Source organism: Camarhynchus parvulus, chromosome 21, assembly GCF_901933205.1.
Source record: "Camarhynchus parvulus chromosome 21, STF_HiC, whole genome shotgun sequence".
NCBI classification, from domain to species: domain Eukaryota; kingdom Metazoa; phylum Chordata; class Aves; order Passeriformes; family Thraupidae; genus Camarhynchus; species Camarhynchus parvulus.
Window position 1 is genome coordinate 943260 of NC_044591.1, and position 19553 is coordinate 962812.

Sequence of the window (19553 nt, forward strand, 5' to 3'; positions counted from 1 at the left end):
GCGACATTAAATCCGGGCCGCGCGTGACCGGTTTGGGAACAGCTGCGGGGACAAAGCGCTCCGGGCTCCCACGCGCAGCCGGGGCTTTAATTAAAACAAAGGCGATTAAAGCCGCCGGGGGTCCGCTGTGCCCAGCGCGGGTGGCAGCGCCCCGCGGAGCCGGCAGAGCGCCTTCCCCGGAGGGAGAATTCCAGCGCTTTGTCCCGACAGAACAAATGGAGCCTTTCAGCAGAGGGCGAAATCAAACCCGGCCGGGCCCGGCGCTGGCGCGGGCCCAGCTCGGCTCGGGTGTCGCGGTGAATATTTCACGGCGTGGGCCGGACGGGGAGCGCTCCCCCCGCGTCCCTCGGTGCTGGCCGGAGCCCGGACCCCCCCACCGGAGCCCCTCGGAGCCCCCCGAACATCCCGTGGGCGTCCCGGGCCGCTTCCCCCCGGTTCCGATGGCCGGGAGCGCGGCCGGACCCGCGCACACCCAGCCCGGAGGTGGGATCAGGCCGGGCTTTGGCCGATCCCCTCCCAGCAGCCCGGCTTTATAAATCCCCCGCGGCCGCCGGGCGCGGCACCCGAGGGTGCGATGGCGCAGCAGCGCCGTGTCCAGCTGTCCACGCAGCGCCCCGGCAGCGCCGTGTGCGTGCTGGGCACCGAGCTGGCCCTGGACGTGTGCGGGTGAGCGCGGGGCACAAATCCGCTTTTCCCCCTCGATCCCATTAGCCAGAGCCCGAAAATAGCGCGCGGCGGGGCGGGGGCGGTGCGGCTGCTCCGGGGGCTTTTCCCAGGGGATGCTGTCCCGGGACGGGGGAGGGGTGGGGTCCCCGTGCCCCTTCCCAGCGTCCATCCCGGTGTCCATCCTTGCTGTCCATCCCTGCTGTCTTTTTCCAGCGTCCTTTTCCCAGTGCCCATCCCTCTGTCCTTTCACAGTGTCCATCCCTGCATCCGTCCCCGTGTCCATCCCCGCTGGCCATCTGTCCATCCTGCTGTCCATCCCTCTGTCCATCCCTCTGTCCATCCCTGTTGTCCATCCCTGCTGTCTGGCCCTCTGTCCATCCCACAGTCCATCCCTCTGTCCATCTGTCCATCCTGCTGTCCATCTCTCTTGTCCATACCACTGAACAACCTTCCATCCCTCTGTCCATCCCCCTGTCCATCCCTGCTGTCCATCCCTCTGTCCATCCCCACTGTCCATCCCACTGTCCACCCCTCTGTCCATTCCCAGTGTCCATCCTTCTGTCCATCCCTCTGTCCACCCCTCTGTCCACCCCACTGTCCATCCCACTGTCCATCCCTCTGTCCGCCCCTCTGTCCGTCCCTCTGTCCACCCCTCTGTCCGTCCCTCTGTCCATCCCTGTGTCCCTCACAGACCCTCCGAACATCTCCGCACCAGCGGGACCGCAACATTCCCAGCGGGATTTCGCCACTTTTGGGGCGCCACAAGCCCTTTTTGGGATTTTAACCCTGCGCCCCCCATCCCGGCGGGACGAGACCAGAAACATTTCCCACTCTCGGGGGCGGGCAGAGAGCGAACCCGCGGGCTCCAGCTCTCGCTCCAGAGCAGCTCCGGGGTTTTTCTCCCCATTCGGGGGACCGGGGCTCGCTGCCCGAACCGTCCCCTCCGCTGCCCCGGGCTGGGATTTTCCCGTTCCCGGGCACCGAGCCGCGTTTCCTTCTCCCGGCTCCGCTCCGGGCCCGCCGCCCGCGGCCTCCCGAGCGGGGCGGGGCGGGACGGGCTCCGGCCTGCCCGGCAGCGCTCGGAAACGCAGATTTTGGGGAGATCCGTGCTCCAATCGGAAACGCAGATTTTGGGGAGATCCGTGTCCCAGTCGGGAACGCAGATTTTGGGGAGATCCGTGTCCCAGTTAGAAATGCCAATTTTGGGGAGATCCGTGCCCCAGTCGGGAACGCAGATTTTGGGGAGATCCGTGTCCCAATCGGAAATGCCGATTTTGGGGAGATCCGTGTCCCAGTCGGGAATGCAGATTTTGGGGAGATCCGTGTCCCAGTTAGAAATGCCAATTTTGGGGAGATCCGTGCCCCAGTCGGGAACGCAGATTTTGGGGAGATCAGTGTCCCAGTTAGAAATGCCAATTTTGGGGAGATCCGTGTCCCAATCGGAAACGCCGATTTTGGGGAGATCCGTGCTCCAATCGAAAACGCCGATTTTGGGAAGATCCGTGCCCCAGTTAGAAATGCCGATTTTGGGGAGATCCGCGCCCCAATTGGAAATGCCGATTTTGGGGAGATCCGTGCTCCAATCGAAAACGCCGATTTTGGGGAGATCCGCGCCCCAGTTAGAAATGCCGATTTTGGGGAGATCCGTGTCCCAGTCGGAAACGCCGATTTTGGGGAGATCCGCGCCCCAGTTGGAAATGCCGATTTTGGGGAGATCCGTGCCCTAATCAGAAATGACGATTTTGGGGAGATCCGTGCCCCAGTCGGAAATGCCGATTTTGGGGAGATCCGTGCCCGAACCACCCCCGGGCAGCGCCGGCATCGATCGCATCGCGGCCCGGCCCCATCCCCGCTGCCCTCGGGAGGTTTGTGGGTTTTATTCCAGGATTTGGGGCGTTTCGGAGCGGATCCTGCCGTTATTTTTGTGGGATTTATTCCCGTTTATTCTCGTTTCCCACGGCGGGACGGGGTGCGCTTTGCACCGAGGATATCCCCGGATTTGGGGCGTTTCGGAGCGATTCCTGCGGGTCTTTCCGTGGGGTTCATTCCCACCTATTCCCGTTTATCCCCAGGCGCGCTTTGCACCCTGAATATCACCGGATTTGTTTTTTTTTAGGGATTCCTGCGGTTCTTTCTGTGGGATTCATTCCCTCCTATTCCCGTTTATTCCCAGGCGCGCTTTGCACCCGGAATATCCCCGGATTTGGGGTTTTTTTAGGGATTCCTGCGGTTCTTTCCGTGGGGTTCATTCCCGCCTATTCCCGTTTATTCCCAGGCACGCTTTGCACCCCGAATATCCCCGGATTTGGGGTTTTTCAGGGATTCCTGCGGCGGGGTTGGCGCCGCCGCCTTGCCCCCGGTTCGCAGCCTCGGGCAGGATTTGCTTTAATCGCCTTTGGGGATTTGCGGGAATCACCTCATCCAGGAGCGGCTGCCCGCACGTTTTGGGGGATTTGTGCCTATCCAGGGAATCGGTGCCATCCCAGGCTGCAGGATTTGTTCATATCCAGGGAATCCATGCAATTCCAAGATTTGTGCACATTTAGGGAATCGATGCAATCCCAGGCTGCAGGATTTGTTCATATCCAGGGAATCCATGCAATTCCAAGATTTGTGCACATTTAGGGAATCCATGCAATTCCAGGATTTGTTCATATCCAGGGAATCCATGCAATTCCAGGATTTGTGCGCATTTAGGGAATTGATGAAATCCCAGGCTGCAGGATTTGTTCATATCCAGGGAATCCATGCAATTCCAGGATTTGTGCACATTTAGGGAATTTATGCAATTTCAGGTTGCAGGATTTGTTCATATCCAGGGAATCCATACAATTCCAGGATTTGTGCACATTTAGGGAATCCATACAATTCCAGGATTTGTGCACATTTAGGGAATTTATGCAATTTCAGGTTGCAGGATTTGTTCATATCCAGGGAATCCATACAATTCCAGGATTTGTGCACATTTAGGGAATCCATGCAATTTCAGGCTGCAGGATTTGTTCATATCCAGGGAATCCATGCAATTCCAGGATTTGTTCATATCCAGGGAATCCATGCAATTCCAGGATTTGTGCACATTTAGGGAATTTATGCAATTTCAGGTTGCAGGATTTGTTCATATCCAGGGAATCCATGCAATTCCAGGATTTGTGCACATCCAGGGAATCCATGCAATTCCAGCTTGCAGGATTTCCTGCGGGGATTTGTCCCACCCTGAATGATTTATCCCCATTTCACCTTGCAGCCCTTGCTGCAGTTGCGTTTTTCGGGATTAATTCCATTTTTTCAGGACTTGTTGCCGTTCTAAATTTCAGGGTTTGTTTGAATTGAAGAATTTCTCAGGGATTCACATCCCAGCACTTGTTGCCTTCACGTTTTCCAGGATTATTTGCATTTTGAATGATTTATTGCTGTTCTAAATTCCAGGATTTTTTCCCCATTGAAGGATTTATCCCAGTTTCATATCTCAGCCCTTGCTGAAGTCGCATTTTCCAGGAATATTTGAATTTTCCATGACTCACTGATATTTCAAACCCCAGGATTTGTTAGTTTTTGAAGCTTTTACCCCAGTTCCACATCCCAGCCCTTGCTGAGGTTGCATTTCCCAGGAATATTTGAATTTTCCGTGATATTCCAAACCCCAGGATTTGTTCCCTTGGGAAGGTTTTGCTCCAGTTCCACATCCCAGCCCTTGCTGAGGTTTCGTTTTCTGGGAATATTTGAGTTTTATTCCACATCCCAGCCCTTGCTGAGTTCTTATTTTCCAGGAATATTTGAATTTTCTGGGAGTATTTGAATTTTCTGGGAATATTTGAATTTCCCATGACTCGCTGATATTCCAAACCCTGGGATTTGCTCAATTTGGAAGGTTTCACCCCAATTCCACATCCCAGCCCTTGCTGAGGTGGCATTTCCCGGGAATGCTTGAGCCCGGCCCCATTCCTGGCATCATTTCCGTGTTCCTGACCCCGCTCCCGTTCCTGGCATCATTCCCTGTTCCTGATCCTGCTCCCGTTCCAGCCCTGTCCCGTTCCTGGCATCATTCCCACGTTCCTGGCCCCGTTCCTGGCATCATTCCCATGTTCCTGACTCCGCTCCCGTTCCTGGCATCATTCCCGTGTTCCTGACCCCGTTCCTGGCATCATTTCCATGTTCCTGACCCCACTCCCGTTCCAGCCCCATTCCTGGCATCATTCCCATGTTCCTGACCCCGCTCCCGTTCCTGGCATCATTCCCGTGTTCCTGACCCCATTCCTGGCATCATTCCCATGTTCCTGACCCCGGTCCCGTTCCTGGCATCATTCCCATTCCTGGCATCATTCCCGTGTTCCTGACTCCGCTCCTGTTCCAGCCCAATCCTGTTCCTGGCATCATTCCCGTGTTCCTGACCCCGTTCCTGCCACCATTCCCGCGTTCCTGACCCCGTTCCTGGCATCATTCCCGTGTTCCTGCCCCCCTCCCTTTCCAGCCCAGTCCCATTCCTGGCATCATTCCCATGTTCCTGACCCCGCTCCCATTCCTGCCACCATTCCCGTATTCCTGACCCCATTCCTGGCATCATTCCGTGTTCTGCCCCGCCTGGCACCATTTCCGTATTCCTGACCCCATTCCTGGCATCATTCCCGTGTTCCTGACCCCGTTCCTGGCATCATTCCCGTGTTCCTGCCCCCCTCCCTTTCCAGCCCAGTCCCATTCCTGGCATCATTCCCATGTTCCTGACCCCGCTCCCATTCCTGCCACCATTCCCGTATTCCTGACCCCGTTCCTGGCATCATTCCCGTGTTCCTGACCCCATTCCTGCCACCATTCCCGTATTCCTGACCCCATTCCTGGCATCATTCCCGTGTTCCTGACCCCGTTCCTGGCACCATTTCCGTATTCCTGACCCCATTCCTGGCATCATTCCCGTGTTCCTGACCCTGTTCCTGGCACCATTCCCGTGTTCCTGACCCCGCTCCCGTTCCAGCTCGGCCCCGCGCCGCGCCGCCTCGTTCCAGGCGCAGGGCTCTCCGGGGCTGACGCTGTGGGTGCTGCACGACGGCCGGAGCGTGAAGCTGCCCTCGAGCGTTTGCCGCTGGCCCCTGGGCGCCCGGCCCGAGCTGCTGCTGGCCATGGAGCGCCCCAGCAAGGAGCCGGGGGACGAGAAGGTGACAGAGGGATCCGCGGGGACACGCGCTGGGTGCCGGGATGGGTCACGGGATTCCCGCTGGATCCTGATGGGTGTTGGGATTCCTGCTGGATCCCGGGATTCCTGCTGGGTGTTGGGATTCCCGCTGGATCCCAGGATTATCGATGGGTGGTGGAATTCCTGCTGGATCCCAGGATTCCCGATGGGTTTTTGGGATTCCTGCTGGATCCTGTTAGATATTGGGATTCCTGCTGGATCCTGCTGGGTGATGGGATTCCTGCTGGATCCCAGGATTCTCGATGGGTGTTGGGATCTCCCCTGGGTCCCAGGATCCCCCCTGATCCACAGTGTATGCTGGGATGGGGACAGGATTCCCTCTGGGCTCCGGGAGTTTCACTGGGTGTTGGGAGTCCTGGGGATCCCAGGATTCCTGTTGGATCTCAGGATTCCCACCGGATCCTGGGATGGGTGCCAGGATCCTCAGTGGGTGCCAGGATTCCCGCTGGATCCTGGGATTCCTGCTGGATCCTGGGATCCTGCTGGGTGCTGGGATCCCCTCTGGGTGTTGGAATTCCCAGCGGATCCCGGGATCCCTCCGGGCTGTCTCGGTGCCAGCCCCGCTGCCCATTGCAGGTCAGGGTTTCCTATTTCCGCGAGGACGGCGGGGTTCCCGTGGGCCGGGCTGTGCTCTACCTCACCTGCGTGGGTAAGGGGGGACGGCCCCAGACCCCATTCCCAAATCCCCATTCCCCAAACCCCCATTCCCAAATCCCTATTCCCCAGACCCCATTCCCCAGACCCCATTCCCCAAACCCCCATTCCCAAATCCCTATTCCCCAGACCCCATTCCCCAAACTCCCATCTCCCAACCTCCATTCCTCAAACCCCATTCCCAAATCTCCTTCCTGAACCTCCATTCCCAAATCCCCATTCCTCAACCCCCATCCCCAAACCGCATTCCCCAGACCCCATTCCCAAACACCCATTCCCAAACCCCCATTCCCAAACCCCCATTCCCCATCCCCCATTCCCAAACCCCATTCCCAAACCTCATTCCCAAACTCCCATTCCTCAAACCTCATTCCCAAATCTCCTTCCTGAACCCCATTCCCAAACCCCCATTCCCGAATCTCCATTCCCCAACTCCCATTCTCCAACCCCCATTCCTCAACCCCTCATTCCCGAACCCCCATTCCCGAATCCCCATTCCCGAATCCCCATTCCGGAATTCCCATTCCCAAACCCCCATTCCCAAACCCCCATTCCCAAACTCCCATTCCCAAATCCCCATTCCCCAACCTCCATTCCCAAATCTCCTTCCTGAACCCCATTCCCCAAACCCCCATTCCCAAATCCCCATTCCCCAACTCCCATTCTCCAACCCCCATTCCTCAACCCCTCATTCCTCAACCCCTCATTCCCAAACCCCCATTCCCGAATCCCCATTCCCGAATCCCCATTCCCCAGACCCCCATTCCCAAACCCCCATTCCCAAACCCCCATTCCCAAATCCCCATTCCCCAAACCCCATTCCTGAATCTCCTTCCCAAACCCCCATTCCCCAAACCCCATTCCCCAACTCTCATTCCCGAATCCCCATTCTTCAACCCCTCATTCCCCAAACCCCATTCCCACATCCCCATTCCCAAACTCCCATTCCCGAACCCCCATTCCTGACCCCCCATTCCCCATCCCCCATTCCCCATCCCCCATTCCCAAACCCCTTCCCGAACCCCACTTCCCGGGATTTCCCCTTTTCCCATCTCATCCCTGTCCCACAGAGGTGTCGCTGGATGCTGATGTCACCCGCAGCGGGGCCGTGAGCCGGACACTGCTGGACAAGGTATCCAGAGGGGCCGGGAACACCGCGGGATTGGGAATTCCTGACTGAACCCCGGATCCCAACGGGATTGGGAATTCCTGAGTGAACCCCAGATCCCAATGGGATTGGGAATTCCTGGATGAGCCCCGGATCCCAATGGGATTGGGAATTCCCAGCTGACCCCCAGACCCCGATGGGATTGGGAATTCCTGGATGAGCCCCCAGACCCAGATGGGATTGGGAATTCCTGGATGAGCCTCCAAGCCCCGGTTGGATTGAGAATTCCTGGATGAGCCCCTAGACACCAATGGGATTGGGAATTCCCGGCTGAACCCCAGGCACTGATGGAATTGGGAATTCCTGACTGAACCCTGGATCCTGATGGGATTGGAGATTCCCAGCTGATCCCCAGACCCTGATGGGATTGGGGATTCCCGGCTGAATCCCAGATCCCAATGGGATTGGGAATTCCCGGCTGAATCCCAGATCCCAATGGGATTGGGAATTCCTGGCTGACCCCCAGACCCCGATGGGATTGGGAATTCCCGGCTGAGCCCCAGACCCCAATGGGACTGGGCATTCCCGTCTAACCTGGCCCCGCTCCGTGTCCCCAGGCCAGCTGGACGTGGGGCCCCGATGGCCACGGGGCCGTGCTCCTCGTCAACTGCGACCGCGACGACCCCGGCGCCGAGGGCCTGGACAACGAGGACAGCGCCGTGCGCTCCTACAACGGTCCCGGCAGCCCCGAGCCCCTGGCTCACGCTTTTCCCCACTTTTCCCTCCTTTTCTCTGAGTTTTCCCTCCCTTCTCCCTGATTTTCCCACTTCCCCCTCAATTTTCCATTCCTACTGCAGCCCAGAGCCCAAATTTTCCCACTTTCCCCTCAATTTCCCCTTTCTTCCACAGCCCAGAACCTGCCATTTTCCCACTTTCCCCTCAATTTTCTATTCCTACCACAGCCGGGACCCTCATTCTCCCACTTTTCCCTCAAACTTCTCTCACTTATCTCTCAGTTTTCTCTCCCTACCCCAGCCCAGAACACCCAGTTTTCAGACTTCTCCCCCACTTTTCCCCCTTTTCCCTCAGTTTCCCCCTTTTCCTTTGGTTTTCCCTCTTCCCCCTTAGTTTCCATATTTTCTATTGTTTTTCCCCCCCTTTTGCCCTGAATTTTCCCAATTTTCCCTCAATTTCCCCTTTCTTCCACAGCCCAGGACCCTCATTCTCTCACTTGCCCCTCAATTTTCTCTCACTTCTCCCTCAGTTTTCTTTCCTTACCCCAGCCCAGAACCCCCAGGTTTCCCCCTTTCCCCCAGTTTACCCCCTTTTCCCTCAATTTCCCCCTTTTCCCTCAGTTTCCCCCTTTTTCTTTGGTTTTCCCTCTTCTCCCACAGTTTCCCAATTTCCCCTGGTTTTCCCATTAGTTTCCCTATGTTCCCTCAAGTTTCCCCCTTTTCCCCAGGTTTCCCCTTTCCCCCCAATTTTCCTTTCTACCACAGTTTCTCCCTTTTCCCCTGGTTTTCCATTTCTCCCTCAGTTTTCCCCTTCTCCCTCAGTTTTCCACTTTTCCTGGGGTTTCCCTTTTTCCCTGGGTTTCCCCTTTTCCCCTGGTTTTCCCCTTTCCCTTTGGTTTCCCCCTTCTCCTCCAGTTTTCCCCAGGTTTCTCCCTTTTCCCTGGGTTTCCCCTTTTCCTGGGTTTTCCCATTTTCCCCCAATTTTCCCCTTTTCCCTCAGTTTCCCCCTTTTCCCCCGACATCCCCCTTTTCCCTCAGTTTTCCCCTTTCCCCCCAATTTTCCTTTTTACCACAGTTTCTCCCTTTTCCCCTGGTTTTCCCCTTTTCCCTCGGTTTCCCCCTTCTCCTTCAGTTTTCCCCAGGTTTCTCCCTTTTCCCTGGATTTCCCCTTTTCCTGGGTTTTCCCATTTTCCCCAATTTTCCCCTTTTCCCTCAGTTTCCCCCTTTTCCCCCAACTTCCCCCTTTTCCCTCAGTTTCTCTCTTTTCCTTCAGTTTCTCTCTTTTCCTTCAGTTTTCCCCTTTTCCTTCAGTTTTCCTCTTTTCCCTCCTCCATCAGTTTTCCCCTTCTCCCTCAGTTTTCCACTTTTCCCTGGTTTTCCCTTTTCCCTGGGTTTCCCTTTTCTCCCTCAGTTTTCCCCTGGTTTCCCCCTTTCCCCTGGTTTTCCCTTTTCCCCTCGGTTTCCCCCTTCCCCATCAGTTTTCCCCTGGTTTCCCCCTTTTCCCAGCGTTTCTCCTTTTCCTGGGTTTTCCCATTTTCCCCCAATTTTCCCCTTTCCCCCCAATTTTCCTTTTTACCACAGTTTCTCCCTTTTCCCCTGGTTTTCCCCTTCTCCCTCAGTTTTCCACTTTTCCCTGGGTTTCCCCTTTCCCTGGTTTCCCCCTTTTCCCTGGGTTTTCCCCTTTTCTCCTGGTTTTCCCCTGGTTTTCCCCTTTCCCCAGGTTTCCCCCTTTCCCTGGGTTTCTATTTTCTCTCTCAGTTTTCCCCTGGTTTCCCCCTTTTCCCCAGGTTTCCCCCTTTTCCCCGGTTTCCCCCTTTCCCCCCAATTTCCCCGTTTTCGCCCCGATTCCCCCTGAGCCGTGCCGTTCCCCAGACCTGCAGGACATGGCGCAGCTGGTGCTGAGGGCGCGCGGGCCCCGCGCCACCTTCGCCGGGCACCGCCTGCTGCTGCACCTCGACTTCGGCCACGCCGACAAGATCAGGGTGTTCTACGGCGGCAGTGAGTGCCTGGATTTGGGGGATTCGGGGCCGTTTGGGGAGGATTTAGGGGGATGTGACGGTGGTCATAAGGGTGTTTGGGTGAAGGAAGAGACGTAGATCCTTGACTCTGTTACAGAAGGCTTGATTTATTATTTTATGATATATACATATATTATACTAAAAAGAAAAAGAAAGGAGAGCTTCCAGAAGCTGCTAGCTACCTAAGAATAGAAAGTAAAGAATGAACAACAAACCAGCTCTGTCGGACTGTGTCCGAGAGATCTCAGTTCTGGATTGGCCATCAATTATAAACATCCAAGCTGGGCCAATCCAGGCAGACCTGTTACATTCTACAGCAGCAGACAATCTATTGTTTATGTCTTGTTGCTGAACTTCTCAGCTCCAGCAGGAAAATCCTAAGAGAGGATTTTTCATGAAAGAAATGTCTGTGACAGGGGGATTTTTGGGGGCATGGACCCCCCCTGCTCGCCGGGATCAACCCCAAATCCTTGCGCTGCTTCTCCAACGCCCCGGGCGCGGCTGAGCCGATCCAGGCGGGGTTTGGGGCGGCTTTAGGGACCAGGGGGGAACGGGGCTGCGGTTTGGGTTTGAGGTGTCCGTGTGCCGCAGACAACGTGGAGCTGGAGATGTTCAAGGCCGTCCTGGGGGGCTCCAAGCTGTCCTACACCGTGCGGCCCAGCCGGCACCAGCACGAGAGCGTCTTCTACGTGGAGGGCCTGGCCTTCCCCGACGTGGCCTTCTCGGGGCTCGTGTCCCTGCACGTCACTCTGCTCGAGAGCCCCGGAAAGGTCCGGCCGGGGGCACCGGGGGTGGCACAGCGGGGACTGATCCCAAACTCCATCCCTGCCATCCCAGCGAGGGCTGGAACAGTGGGGACAAATCCCAAACTCCATCCCTGCCATCCCAGGGGGGGCTGGGACAGTGGGGACAAATCCCAAACTCCATCCCTGCCATCCCAGCAAGGGCTGGAACAGTGGGGACAAATCCCAAACTCCATCCCTGCCATCCCAGGGGGGTTGGGACAGGGGGGACAGATCCCAAACTCCATCCCCACCATCCCATGGGGGTGGGACAATGGGGACAGATCCCAAACTCCATCCCCGCCATCCCAGGGGGGGCTGGGACAGTGGGGACAAATCCCAAACTCCATCCCCGCCATCCCATGGGGGTGGGACAATGGGGACAGATCCCAGACTCCATCCCTGCCATCCCATGGGGTTGGGACAGCAGGAACAAATCCCAAACTCCATCCCCGCCATCCCATGGGGTTGGGACAGCAGGAACAAATCCCAAATTCCATCCCCACCATCCCATGGGGGTGAAGGGATCCCAAACTCCATCCCTGCCATCCCATGGGGCTGGAACAGTGGGCACAGATCCCAAACTCCATCCCCACCATCCCATGGGGTTGGGACAGTGAGGATAGATCCCAAACTCCATCCCCACCATCCTATGGGGGTGGGACAACAGGCATAGATTCCAAACTCCATCCCTGCCATGCCAGGAGGGGTGGGACAATGGGGACAGATCCCAAACTCCATCCCTGCCATCCCATGGTGGGTTGGGACAGCAGGCACAGATCCCAAACTCCATCCCTGCCATCCCATGGGGCTGAGACAGCGGGCACAGATCCCAAACTCCGTCCCCACCATGCCAGGGCCTCCTGGAGTCTCCGATCTTCACGGACTCCGTGGTGTTCCGCGTGGCTCCCTGGATCATGACGCCCAACACGGCGCCGCCGCTCGAGGTCTTTGTCTGCAGGTGGGTGCTGCCGGGTGCTCCCGCCCTGCCCGCTGCCGGATCCGCTCCCAAATCCCGATTTTCCCGTTTCCCCCCCAGCGTGGACAAGAACGAGGAGTTTGTGGCGGCCGTGGGCGCGCGGCGAGCGGGCGCAGGTGCCGCTGACCGTGTGCCCGGCGCCGCAGAACCAGCAGGACCGCTGGATCCAGGTGGGAGCAGGGTCTGCCGGCCCCTCCTCGCCGCGGCAGCGCTGGGGGAGATTCCCAAAATTCTCCATCCTTCCCCCAGGATGAGGTGGAGTTCGGCTACATCCAAGCCCCCCACAAGACCCTCCCCGTGGTCTTCGACTCGCCCCGGGACCGCGGCCTGAAGGATTTTCCCGTCAGGAGCATCCTGGTATCCAGCCCCTTCCTCCTAAAAACTGGGATAAATCCCTTTAAAAAATCGGATAATTCCCCTAAAAACTGGGAAAAATCCCTTTAAAAACTGGGGAAAATCCCTTTAAAAACTGGGGAAAATCCCTTTAAAAACTCGGATAAATCCCTTTAAAAAATCAGATCATTCCCTTAAAAAGTGGGAAAAATCCCCTAAAACCCGAGATAAATCCCTTTAAATACTGGAATAAATCCCTTCAAAAACTGGAGTAAATCCCTTCAAAAACTGGAATAAATTCCCTAAAAACTTTAAAAGGATAAATCCCTTTAAAAACTGGGAAAAATCCCTTTAAAAACTGGGAAAAATTCCCTAAAAACCGGGATAAATCCCTTTAAATACTGGGATCAATCCCTCCAAAAACTGGGATAAAATAGCTTTTAAAACTGGCATATATCCCTTTAAAAACTGGGATAAATCCCCTAAAAACTAGGATTAATCCCTTCAAAAACTGGGATAAATGCCTTTAGTAACTGGGATAAATCCCCTAAAAAGTGGGAAAAATCCCTTCAAAAACTAGGATAAATCCCTTTAAAAACTGAGATCAATCCCTTTATAACTGGGATAAATCCCTTTATCTCCGGCATTTTTGGGGTGGGATGCTCCAGCACAGAGGATTTGGTGCTGACAGCTGCACTTTTTTAACCACTTTCTCCCATTTTTCCCACCGCCCAGGGCCCCGATTTTGGCTACGTGGCCCGGCAGGCTCCAGAGGGCGCTTCCAGCCTGGATTCCTTCGGGAATTTGGAGGTGAGCCCGCCCGTGACGGTGCAGGGCAAGGAGTACCCCTTGGGGCGCATCCTGATCGGCAGCAGCTTCCCCAGGTGAGCCGGGAGCAGGAAAACCCCAAACCAGGATTTCCCAGCCCCTTTTGGGGTCGGCTCCCAGCGGAGCAGGAAAACCCCAAAACCAGGATTTCCCAGCTCTTTTTGGGGTCGGCTCCGAGCAGAGCAGGAAAACCCCAAACCAGGATTTCCCAGCCCTTTTTGGGGTCAGCTCCGAGCGGAGCAGGAAAACCCCAAACCCAGGATTTCCCAGCCCTTTTTAGGGTCGGCTCCGAGCGGAGCAGGAAAACCCCAAAATCAGGATTTCCCAGCCCCCTTTGGGGTCGGCTCCGAGCAGAGCAGGAAAACCCCAAAACCAGGATTTCCCAGCCCCTTTTGGGGTCAGCTCCGAGCAGAGCAGGAAAACCCCAAAACCAGGATTTCCCGGCCCCGTTTGGGGGTCAGCTCTGAGCGGAGCAGGAAAACCCCAAAACCAGGATTTCCCAGCCCCGTTTGGGGTCGGCTCCGGGGGGAGCAGGAAAACCCCAAAACCAGGATTTCCCAGCCCTTTTTGGGGCTGGCTCTGAGCAGAGCAGGAAAACCCCAAACCAGGATTTCCCGGCCCCATTTGGGGTCGGTTCCCAGCAGAGCAGGAAAACCCCAAAACCAGGATTTCCCAGCCCCTTTTGGGGTCAGCTCTGAGTGGAGAAGGAAAACCCCAAACCCAGGATTTCCCGGCCCCGTTTGGAGCCTGGGGGGGGAAAACCCCAAAACCAGGATTCCAGCCCCTTGGGGCTCGCCCTGAGTGGAGGGCCCCCAACCCCGGTTTTCCGGCCCCGTTTGGAGCCTCCCACCGGTGCTCCCGGGGCGCGCAGGATGGCCAAGGCCGTGCGGGATTTCCTGGTGGCCCAGAAGGTGCAGGCGCCCGTGGAGCTCTTCTCGGACTGGCTCAGCGTCGGGCACGTGGATGAGTTCCTGAGCTTCGTCCCCGCGCCCGACCGGAAGGTAGCGGGGTCCCGGGAGCGGGAAAAAGCGGGACGAGACCCTCAGAGCCTTCCCCGACCTCCTCTTCCTCCTTCCCCGCAGGGATTCCGGCTGCTCCTGGCCAGCCCCAGCGCCTGCTACCAGCTCCTGAGGGAGAAGCAGGAGGAGGGGTTCGGCGAGGCCGCGATGTTCCAGGGTAGGGCAGGACGGGCAATGGGGCTCCGTGGGTTTGTTTCCCCTTTTTCCTGCAAAATGGGGTGGGGGAGGTGGATGGACCCGGAAATCCGGCTGGGAGGTGGGGGCAGAACGGAGCAGAATTGATTAATTAATTAATTAAAGCTGCAGGGGTTCGATTGCTGGGTTGGGATGGAGCTCTGGGGGCAGAACGGAGCAGAATTGATTGATTAATTAATTAAAGCTGCAGGGGTTGGATTGATTGCTGGGTTGGGATGGAGCTCTGGGGGCAGAGCTGGAGTCGCAGCCCGGCCGAGCTGGGGCAGAATTCCAGCCTGGCTCGCTCCCGGCAGGGCTGGACAGGCCCCAATCCATCCATACACTCACCATCCATCCTCCCTTACACCTCTCCCCACTGCTATGTCCCTCTCCGTCGATTTCCACGGTCCAACCTTCCATCCATCTCCCTCCTGTCTTCCCACACATCCATACACATCATCCTCCCTCCTCCTCCACATCCATCCATCCATCCATCCATCCACACCATCCCCCCACCATCCCTCCCTCTCCATCCCATTTCCCCTCCATCCAACTCCATCTCCCTCCATCCATCCATCATCCCCATCCATCCATCCATCCATCCATCCATCCATCCATCCATCCATCCATCCATCCATCCATCCATCATCCATCCATCCATCATCCATGGATCCCTCTAATATCCCATCCACCTCTCTGCCCACCTTTCCATCCATCCCTCCCTCCAGCCACCTGCCCATCCTGACGTCCATCCCTCTGTCCCTCTTTCCCTCCCTTTTTCCCTCCATCTCCCCATCCCATTGTCCACCTCCTTGTCCCTCCATCCCTTTCCCCCCACTTTGTCCCTTCATTTCTCCATCCTTTTGTCCCTCCATCTCCCCACCCCACTGTCCCTCTCCTGTCCCTCCCTGCCCTCCCTGTCCTGCTGACCGTCCCTCCCCGGTGGCTCCCAGAGCTGCATCAGCTGGAACCGGGACATCCTGAAGCGCTCGCTGGGCCTGGCCGAGCCGGACATCCTGGACATCCCGCAGCTCTTCCAGAGCAACGCCGACTCGGAGGCCGAGGCCTTCTTCCCGGACATGGTAGCAGCCGGGTTGGGATCGGGGTCGGGATTGGGGTTGGGGCCAGGATGTTCCATGGTGGGATCAGGGCTGGGATGTCCCCTGAGGGGATCGGGGTTTCCCCGGGATGGGATTGGGGCTGGATGTTCCCTGATGGGATTGAGCCGCGATGCTCCCCAGGGTGCAATGGGGTCCGGGATCTCCCCGGGCCGGGATGTTCCCTGATGGGATTGGGCTGGGATGTCTCCAGGCCAGGATGAGGCTGGGATGCTCTCTGGGGTAGGACTGGGACCAGGATGTCCCTGGGCTGGGATGTTCCCTGATGGGGATCGGGGCCGGGATATTCCCTGATGGGATTGGGGTTGGGATGTTCCCTGACGGGATCACAGCCAGGATGTGCCCTGGTGGGATTGGGGCCAGGATGTCCCCTGGTGGGATCGGGATGTGCTCTGATGGGATTGGGGTTGGGATGTGCCCTGATGGGATCGGGATGTGCTCTGATGGGATCGGGATCTGGGATGTGCCCTGATGGGATCGGGATGTGCTCTGATGGGATTGGGGTTGGGATGTGCCCTGATGGGATCGGATGTGCTCTGATGGAATTGGGGCCAGGATGTCCCCTGATGGGCTGGGATGTTCCCTGATGGGATCGGGATGCCCCTGGGCTGGGATGTTCCCTGATGGGATCGGGGTGGGGATGTCCCCTGACGGAATCGGGATGTGCCCTGATGGGATGGGGATGCCCCTGATGGGATGGGGGTGTCCCTGGGCTGGAATGTTCCCTGATGGGATTGGGATGTCCCCTGATGGGATGGGGATGTGCCCTGATGCAATCGGGATGTCCCCTGGTGGGATTGGGGCTGGGATGTGTCCTGATGGGATGGGGATGCCCCTGATGGGCTGGGATGTGCCCTGATGGGATCAGGATGTGCCCTGATGGGATTGGGGTTGGGATGTGCCCTGATGCAATCGGGATGTCTCCTGATGGGATTGGGGCTGGGATGTGCTCTGATGGGATGCGGATGCCCCTGATGGGCTGGGGACGTCCCCGGCTGCTCCCTGCTGGACTCCCTGTGCTGCTCCAGGTGAACATGCTGGTGCTGGGCCGGCACCTGGGCATCCCCAAGCCCTTCGGGCCCGTGGTGGGCGGGCGCTGCTGCCTGGAGCAGCGCGTGCGGGAGCTGCTGGAGCCGCTGGGCCTCTCCTGCACCTTCATCGACGACTTCTTCTCCTACCACGTGCTGCTGGGCGAGGTGCACTGCGGCACCAACGTGCGCCGCAAGCCCTTCGCCTTCAAGTGGTGGCACGCGGTGCCCTGAGGTGGCTCCGTGTCCCCTCCGTGTCCCCTCCCGTCCCTGCCAAGTGCCTTTGGTGGCGGAAATAAATCCGGGCTGCGGCCGCTGTGCGGGGCTCTGCTGGCACTGGGAGAACGCTGGACTGGTTAAACTGGTGGGGAACGGGGAATGGGCTGGGGCTCTGGAACTGCTGTGCCGGTGCCAAAATCCACGTGGTATCAGGGAATTATGGAATTAGGGAAACATGGAATTACAGAATCTTGGGATGGAGGGACCTTCAAGCTCATCCATTCCATGGGCAGGGACACCTCCCACTGTCCCAAACTGCTCCCAGCCCCAGTGTCCAGCCTGGCCTTGGGCACCGCCAGGGATCCAGGGGCAGCCAGGGCTGCTCTGGGAATTCCAGCCCAGCCCCTTCCCACCCTCCCAGGGCAGGATTTATCCCAAATATCACAATCCAAACTGTCCCCCTTCAGTCTGAAGCCGTTCCCTGTGTGCTGTCCCTCCATCCCTTGTCCCCAGTCCCTCTCCAGCTCTCCTGGAGCCCCTTCAGGCCCTGCCAGGGCTCTGAGCTCTCCCTGGAGCTTCTCCTCTCCAGGTGAGCACCCCCAGCTCTCCCAGCAGAGCTGCTCCATCCCCCTGATCCCCATGGAGCCTCCAGCAGCTCCAGCTCCTCCTGGAGCCTCCCCGAGCTGGGAATTCCTCGGGAATGGCCCCAATGGGAATGCGGGAATGCCACTCCCGGCTCCTTCCTGAACCTGGGAATTCCCCGGGAATGGCCCCCAAGGATCCTTCCTGAGCTGAGAATTCCCCGGGAATGACCCCTCAGGAATGCAGGAATGAGCCTCCTGCATCCTTCCCAAACCTGGGAATTCCCCGGGAATGACCCCTTGGGAATGGCCCCATGGGAATGCAGGAATGACTCTCAGGAATGCAGGAATGGCACTCCCAGATCCTTCCCGAACCTGGGAATTCCCCAGGAATGGCCCCTCAGGAATGACCCCCAAGGATCTTTCCCGAGCTGAGAATTCCCCGGGAATGCGGGAATGAGCCTCGGGAATGGCCCCATGGGAATGCGGGAATGAGCCTCGGGAATGCGGGAATGGCACCCCCGGCTCCTTCCCGAACCTGGGAATTCCCCGGGAATGGCCCCAAGGGAATGGCCCCCAAGGATACTTCCTGAGCTGAGAATTCCCCGGGAATGTGGGAATGAGCCTCCTGGATCCTTCCCGAACCTGGGAATTCCCCAAGGGAATGGGAATGTGGGAATGGCACCCCCGGATCCTTCCTGAGCTGAGAATTCCCCGGGAATGACCCCTTGGGAATGCAGGAATGAGCCTCCCGGATCGTTCCCGAACCTGGGAATTCCTCGGGAATGGCCCCTCAGGAATGCGGGAATGACCCTCGGGAATGCGGGAATGGCACCCCCGGATCCTTCCTGAACCTGGGAATTCCTTGGGAATGGCCCCATGGGAATGCAGGAATGACCCTCGGGAATGCAGGAATGAGCCTCCTGGATCCTTCCTGAACCTGGGAATTCCTTGGGAATGGCCCCATGGGAATGCAGGAATGACCCTCGGGAATGCAGGAATGAGCCTCCTGGATCCTTCCTGAACCTGGGAATTCCCCTCGGGAATGGCCCCTCTGGAATGTGGGAATGACACCCCCGCCTCCCCCCGTAGCTTTTGGGGCTCCAAGCGGGGTTTTGGTGATTTCCACCCCCAAATCCTAAACGCCGCTAAAAAAGCAGGATTTGGGATTTTCCCGCTGGCTGCTCCCCCCCAGCCGGGATCTCCCCTCTCCCAACCCCTTGCAAAACAACCCCCCGATCCCAAAAATTGACCAAAACCCATTTTTTTTTTTACTGCAAACTCCCCGGGCGCCGCCCCGGGGGAGATGGGAAGGAGCAAAAATCCATGGAAAAATCCAGGAGAATCCCTAAAAACGGCCCGAAGGGAGCGGGAATGGCGCGGGGCAGAGGCGGGCTCTGCTCCTGAAGGCACCTCGAGATTCCAGCACAGTGACCTGGCACGGAGGGGACTGGGAATGCGGGAATTCCGGCTGATCCCGGGCCAAACCATCCGCCAGAAGGAAAAAAAACCCCGAATTCCCGGGAAAAGTATTCCTTTGGGACTCCCCTCGTGATCCCTGAGATGTCCCCGGGGTGGGCGAGGGCGGGGAGCCCGGGAATGCTGCTGGGATGGGATCCGGGATCCCTGCGGATGCTGGAGGGGCGGGAGGGGGGAAATCCCAAAAACTGTAGCACCCAGAGTAGGGAAAACCAGCAAAAAATGGGAATACTGGGGGGAAAAAATGGGAATATAGGGGAAAAACCAGGTGTTGGCAGCTGCTCTTTAGGGATCCCAGATCCCTAAAGGGATCCCGAGCCGGGATCAGATCCCCAGAGTGATCCCGAGCTGGCAGCCGTGGAGATTCGGGGCTGGAAAAACGGGAAACAGTAAAAAAAAGCTGCGGAAAAATACAAATAAAATAAAAAATAATTCAAGGCCAGACCCTACAAAACCCGGGCCGGGGCGTGCCGGAAGGCCCGGCTGCGGTCGGGAATTCCAAAAGCCGGGAATGGGGGTGGGAATGACGCCCCCGAGGGCTGGGGGTGTGTGAGGAGGCCCGGGGGGATGGAGAAGCGGGATCGGGATGGGGATGGGGGACCTGGAGTGCGGGGGTTGTACTCGGGATCGGGATGCGGATGGGGG

At 57.7% G+C, this 19553-nt stretch overlaps 1 protein-coding gene across 1 annotated transcript; it reads left to right on the forward strand.

The window, feature by feature from the left end:
• The first annotated feature begins 471 nt into the window (after nucleotides 1-471).
• LOC115912341 (protein-arginine deiminase type-1-like) lies at nucleotides 472-16959 on the forward strand. The gene is given in 17 exon segments (XM_030963844.1): nucleotides 472-666; nucleotides 5636-5816; nucleotides 6431-6503; nucleotides 7579-7640; nucleotides 8234-8351; nucleotides 10223-10348; nucleotides 10960-11138; nucleotides 12008-12111; nucleotides 12190-12228; nucleotides 12230-12299; nucleotides 12379-12486; nucleotides 13198-13348; nucleotides 14149-14291; nucleotides 14373-14467; nucleotides 15026-15054; nucleotides 15414-15565; nucleotides 16630-16959. Coding segments are annotated over 17 exon segments (1956 nt in total). The 5' UTR covers nucleotides 472-574; the 3' UTR covers nucleotides 16864-16959.
• Nucleotides 16960-19553: the final 2594 nt, after the last annotated feature.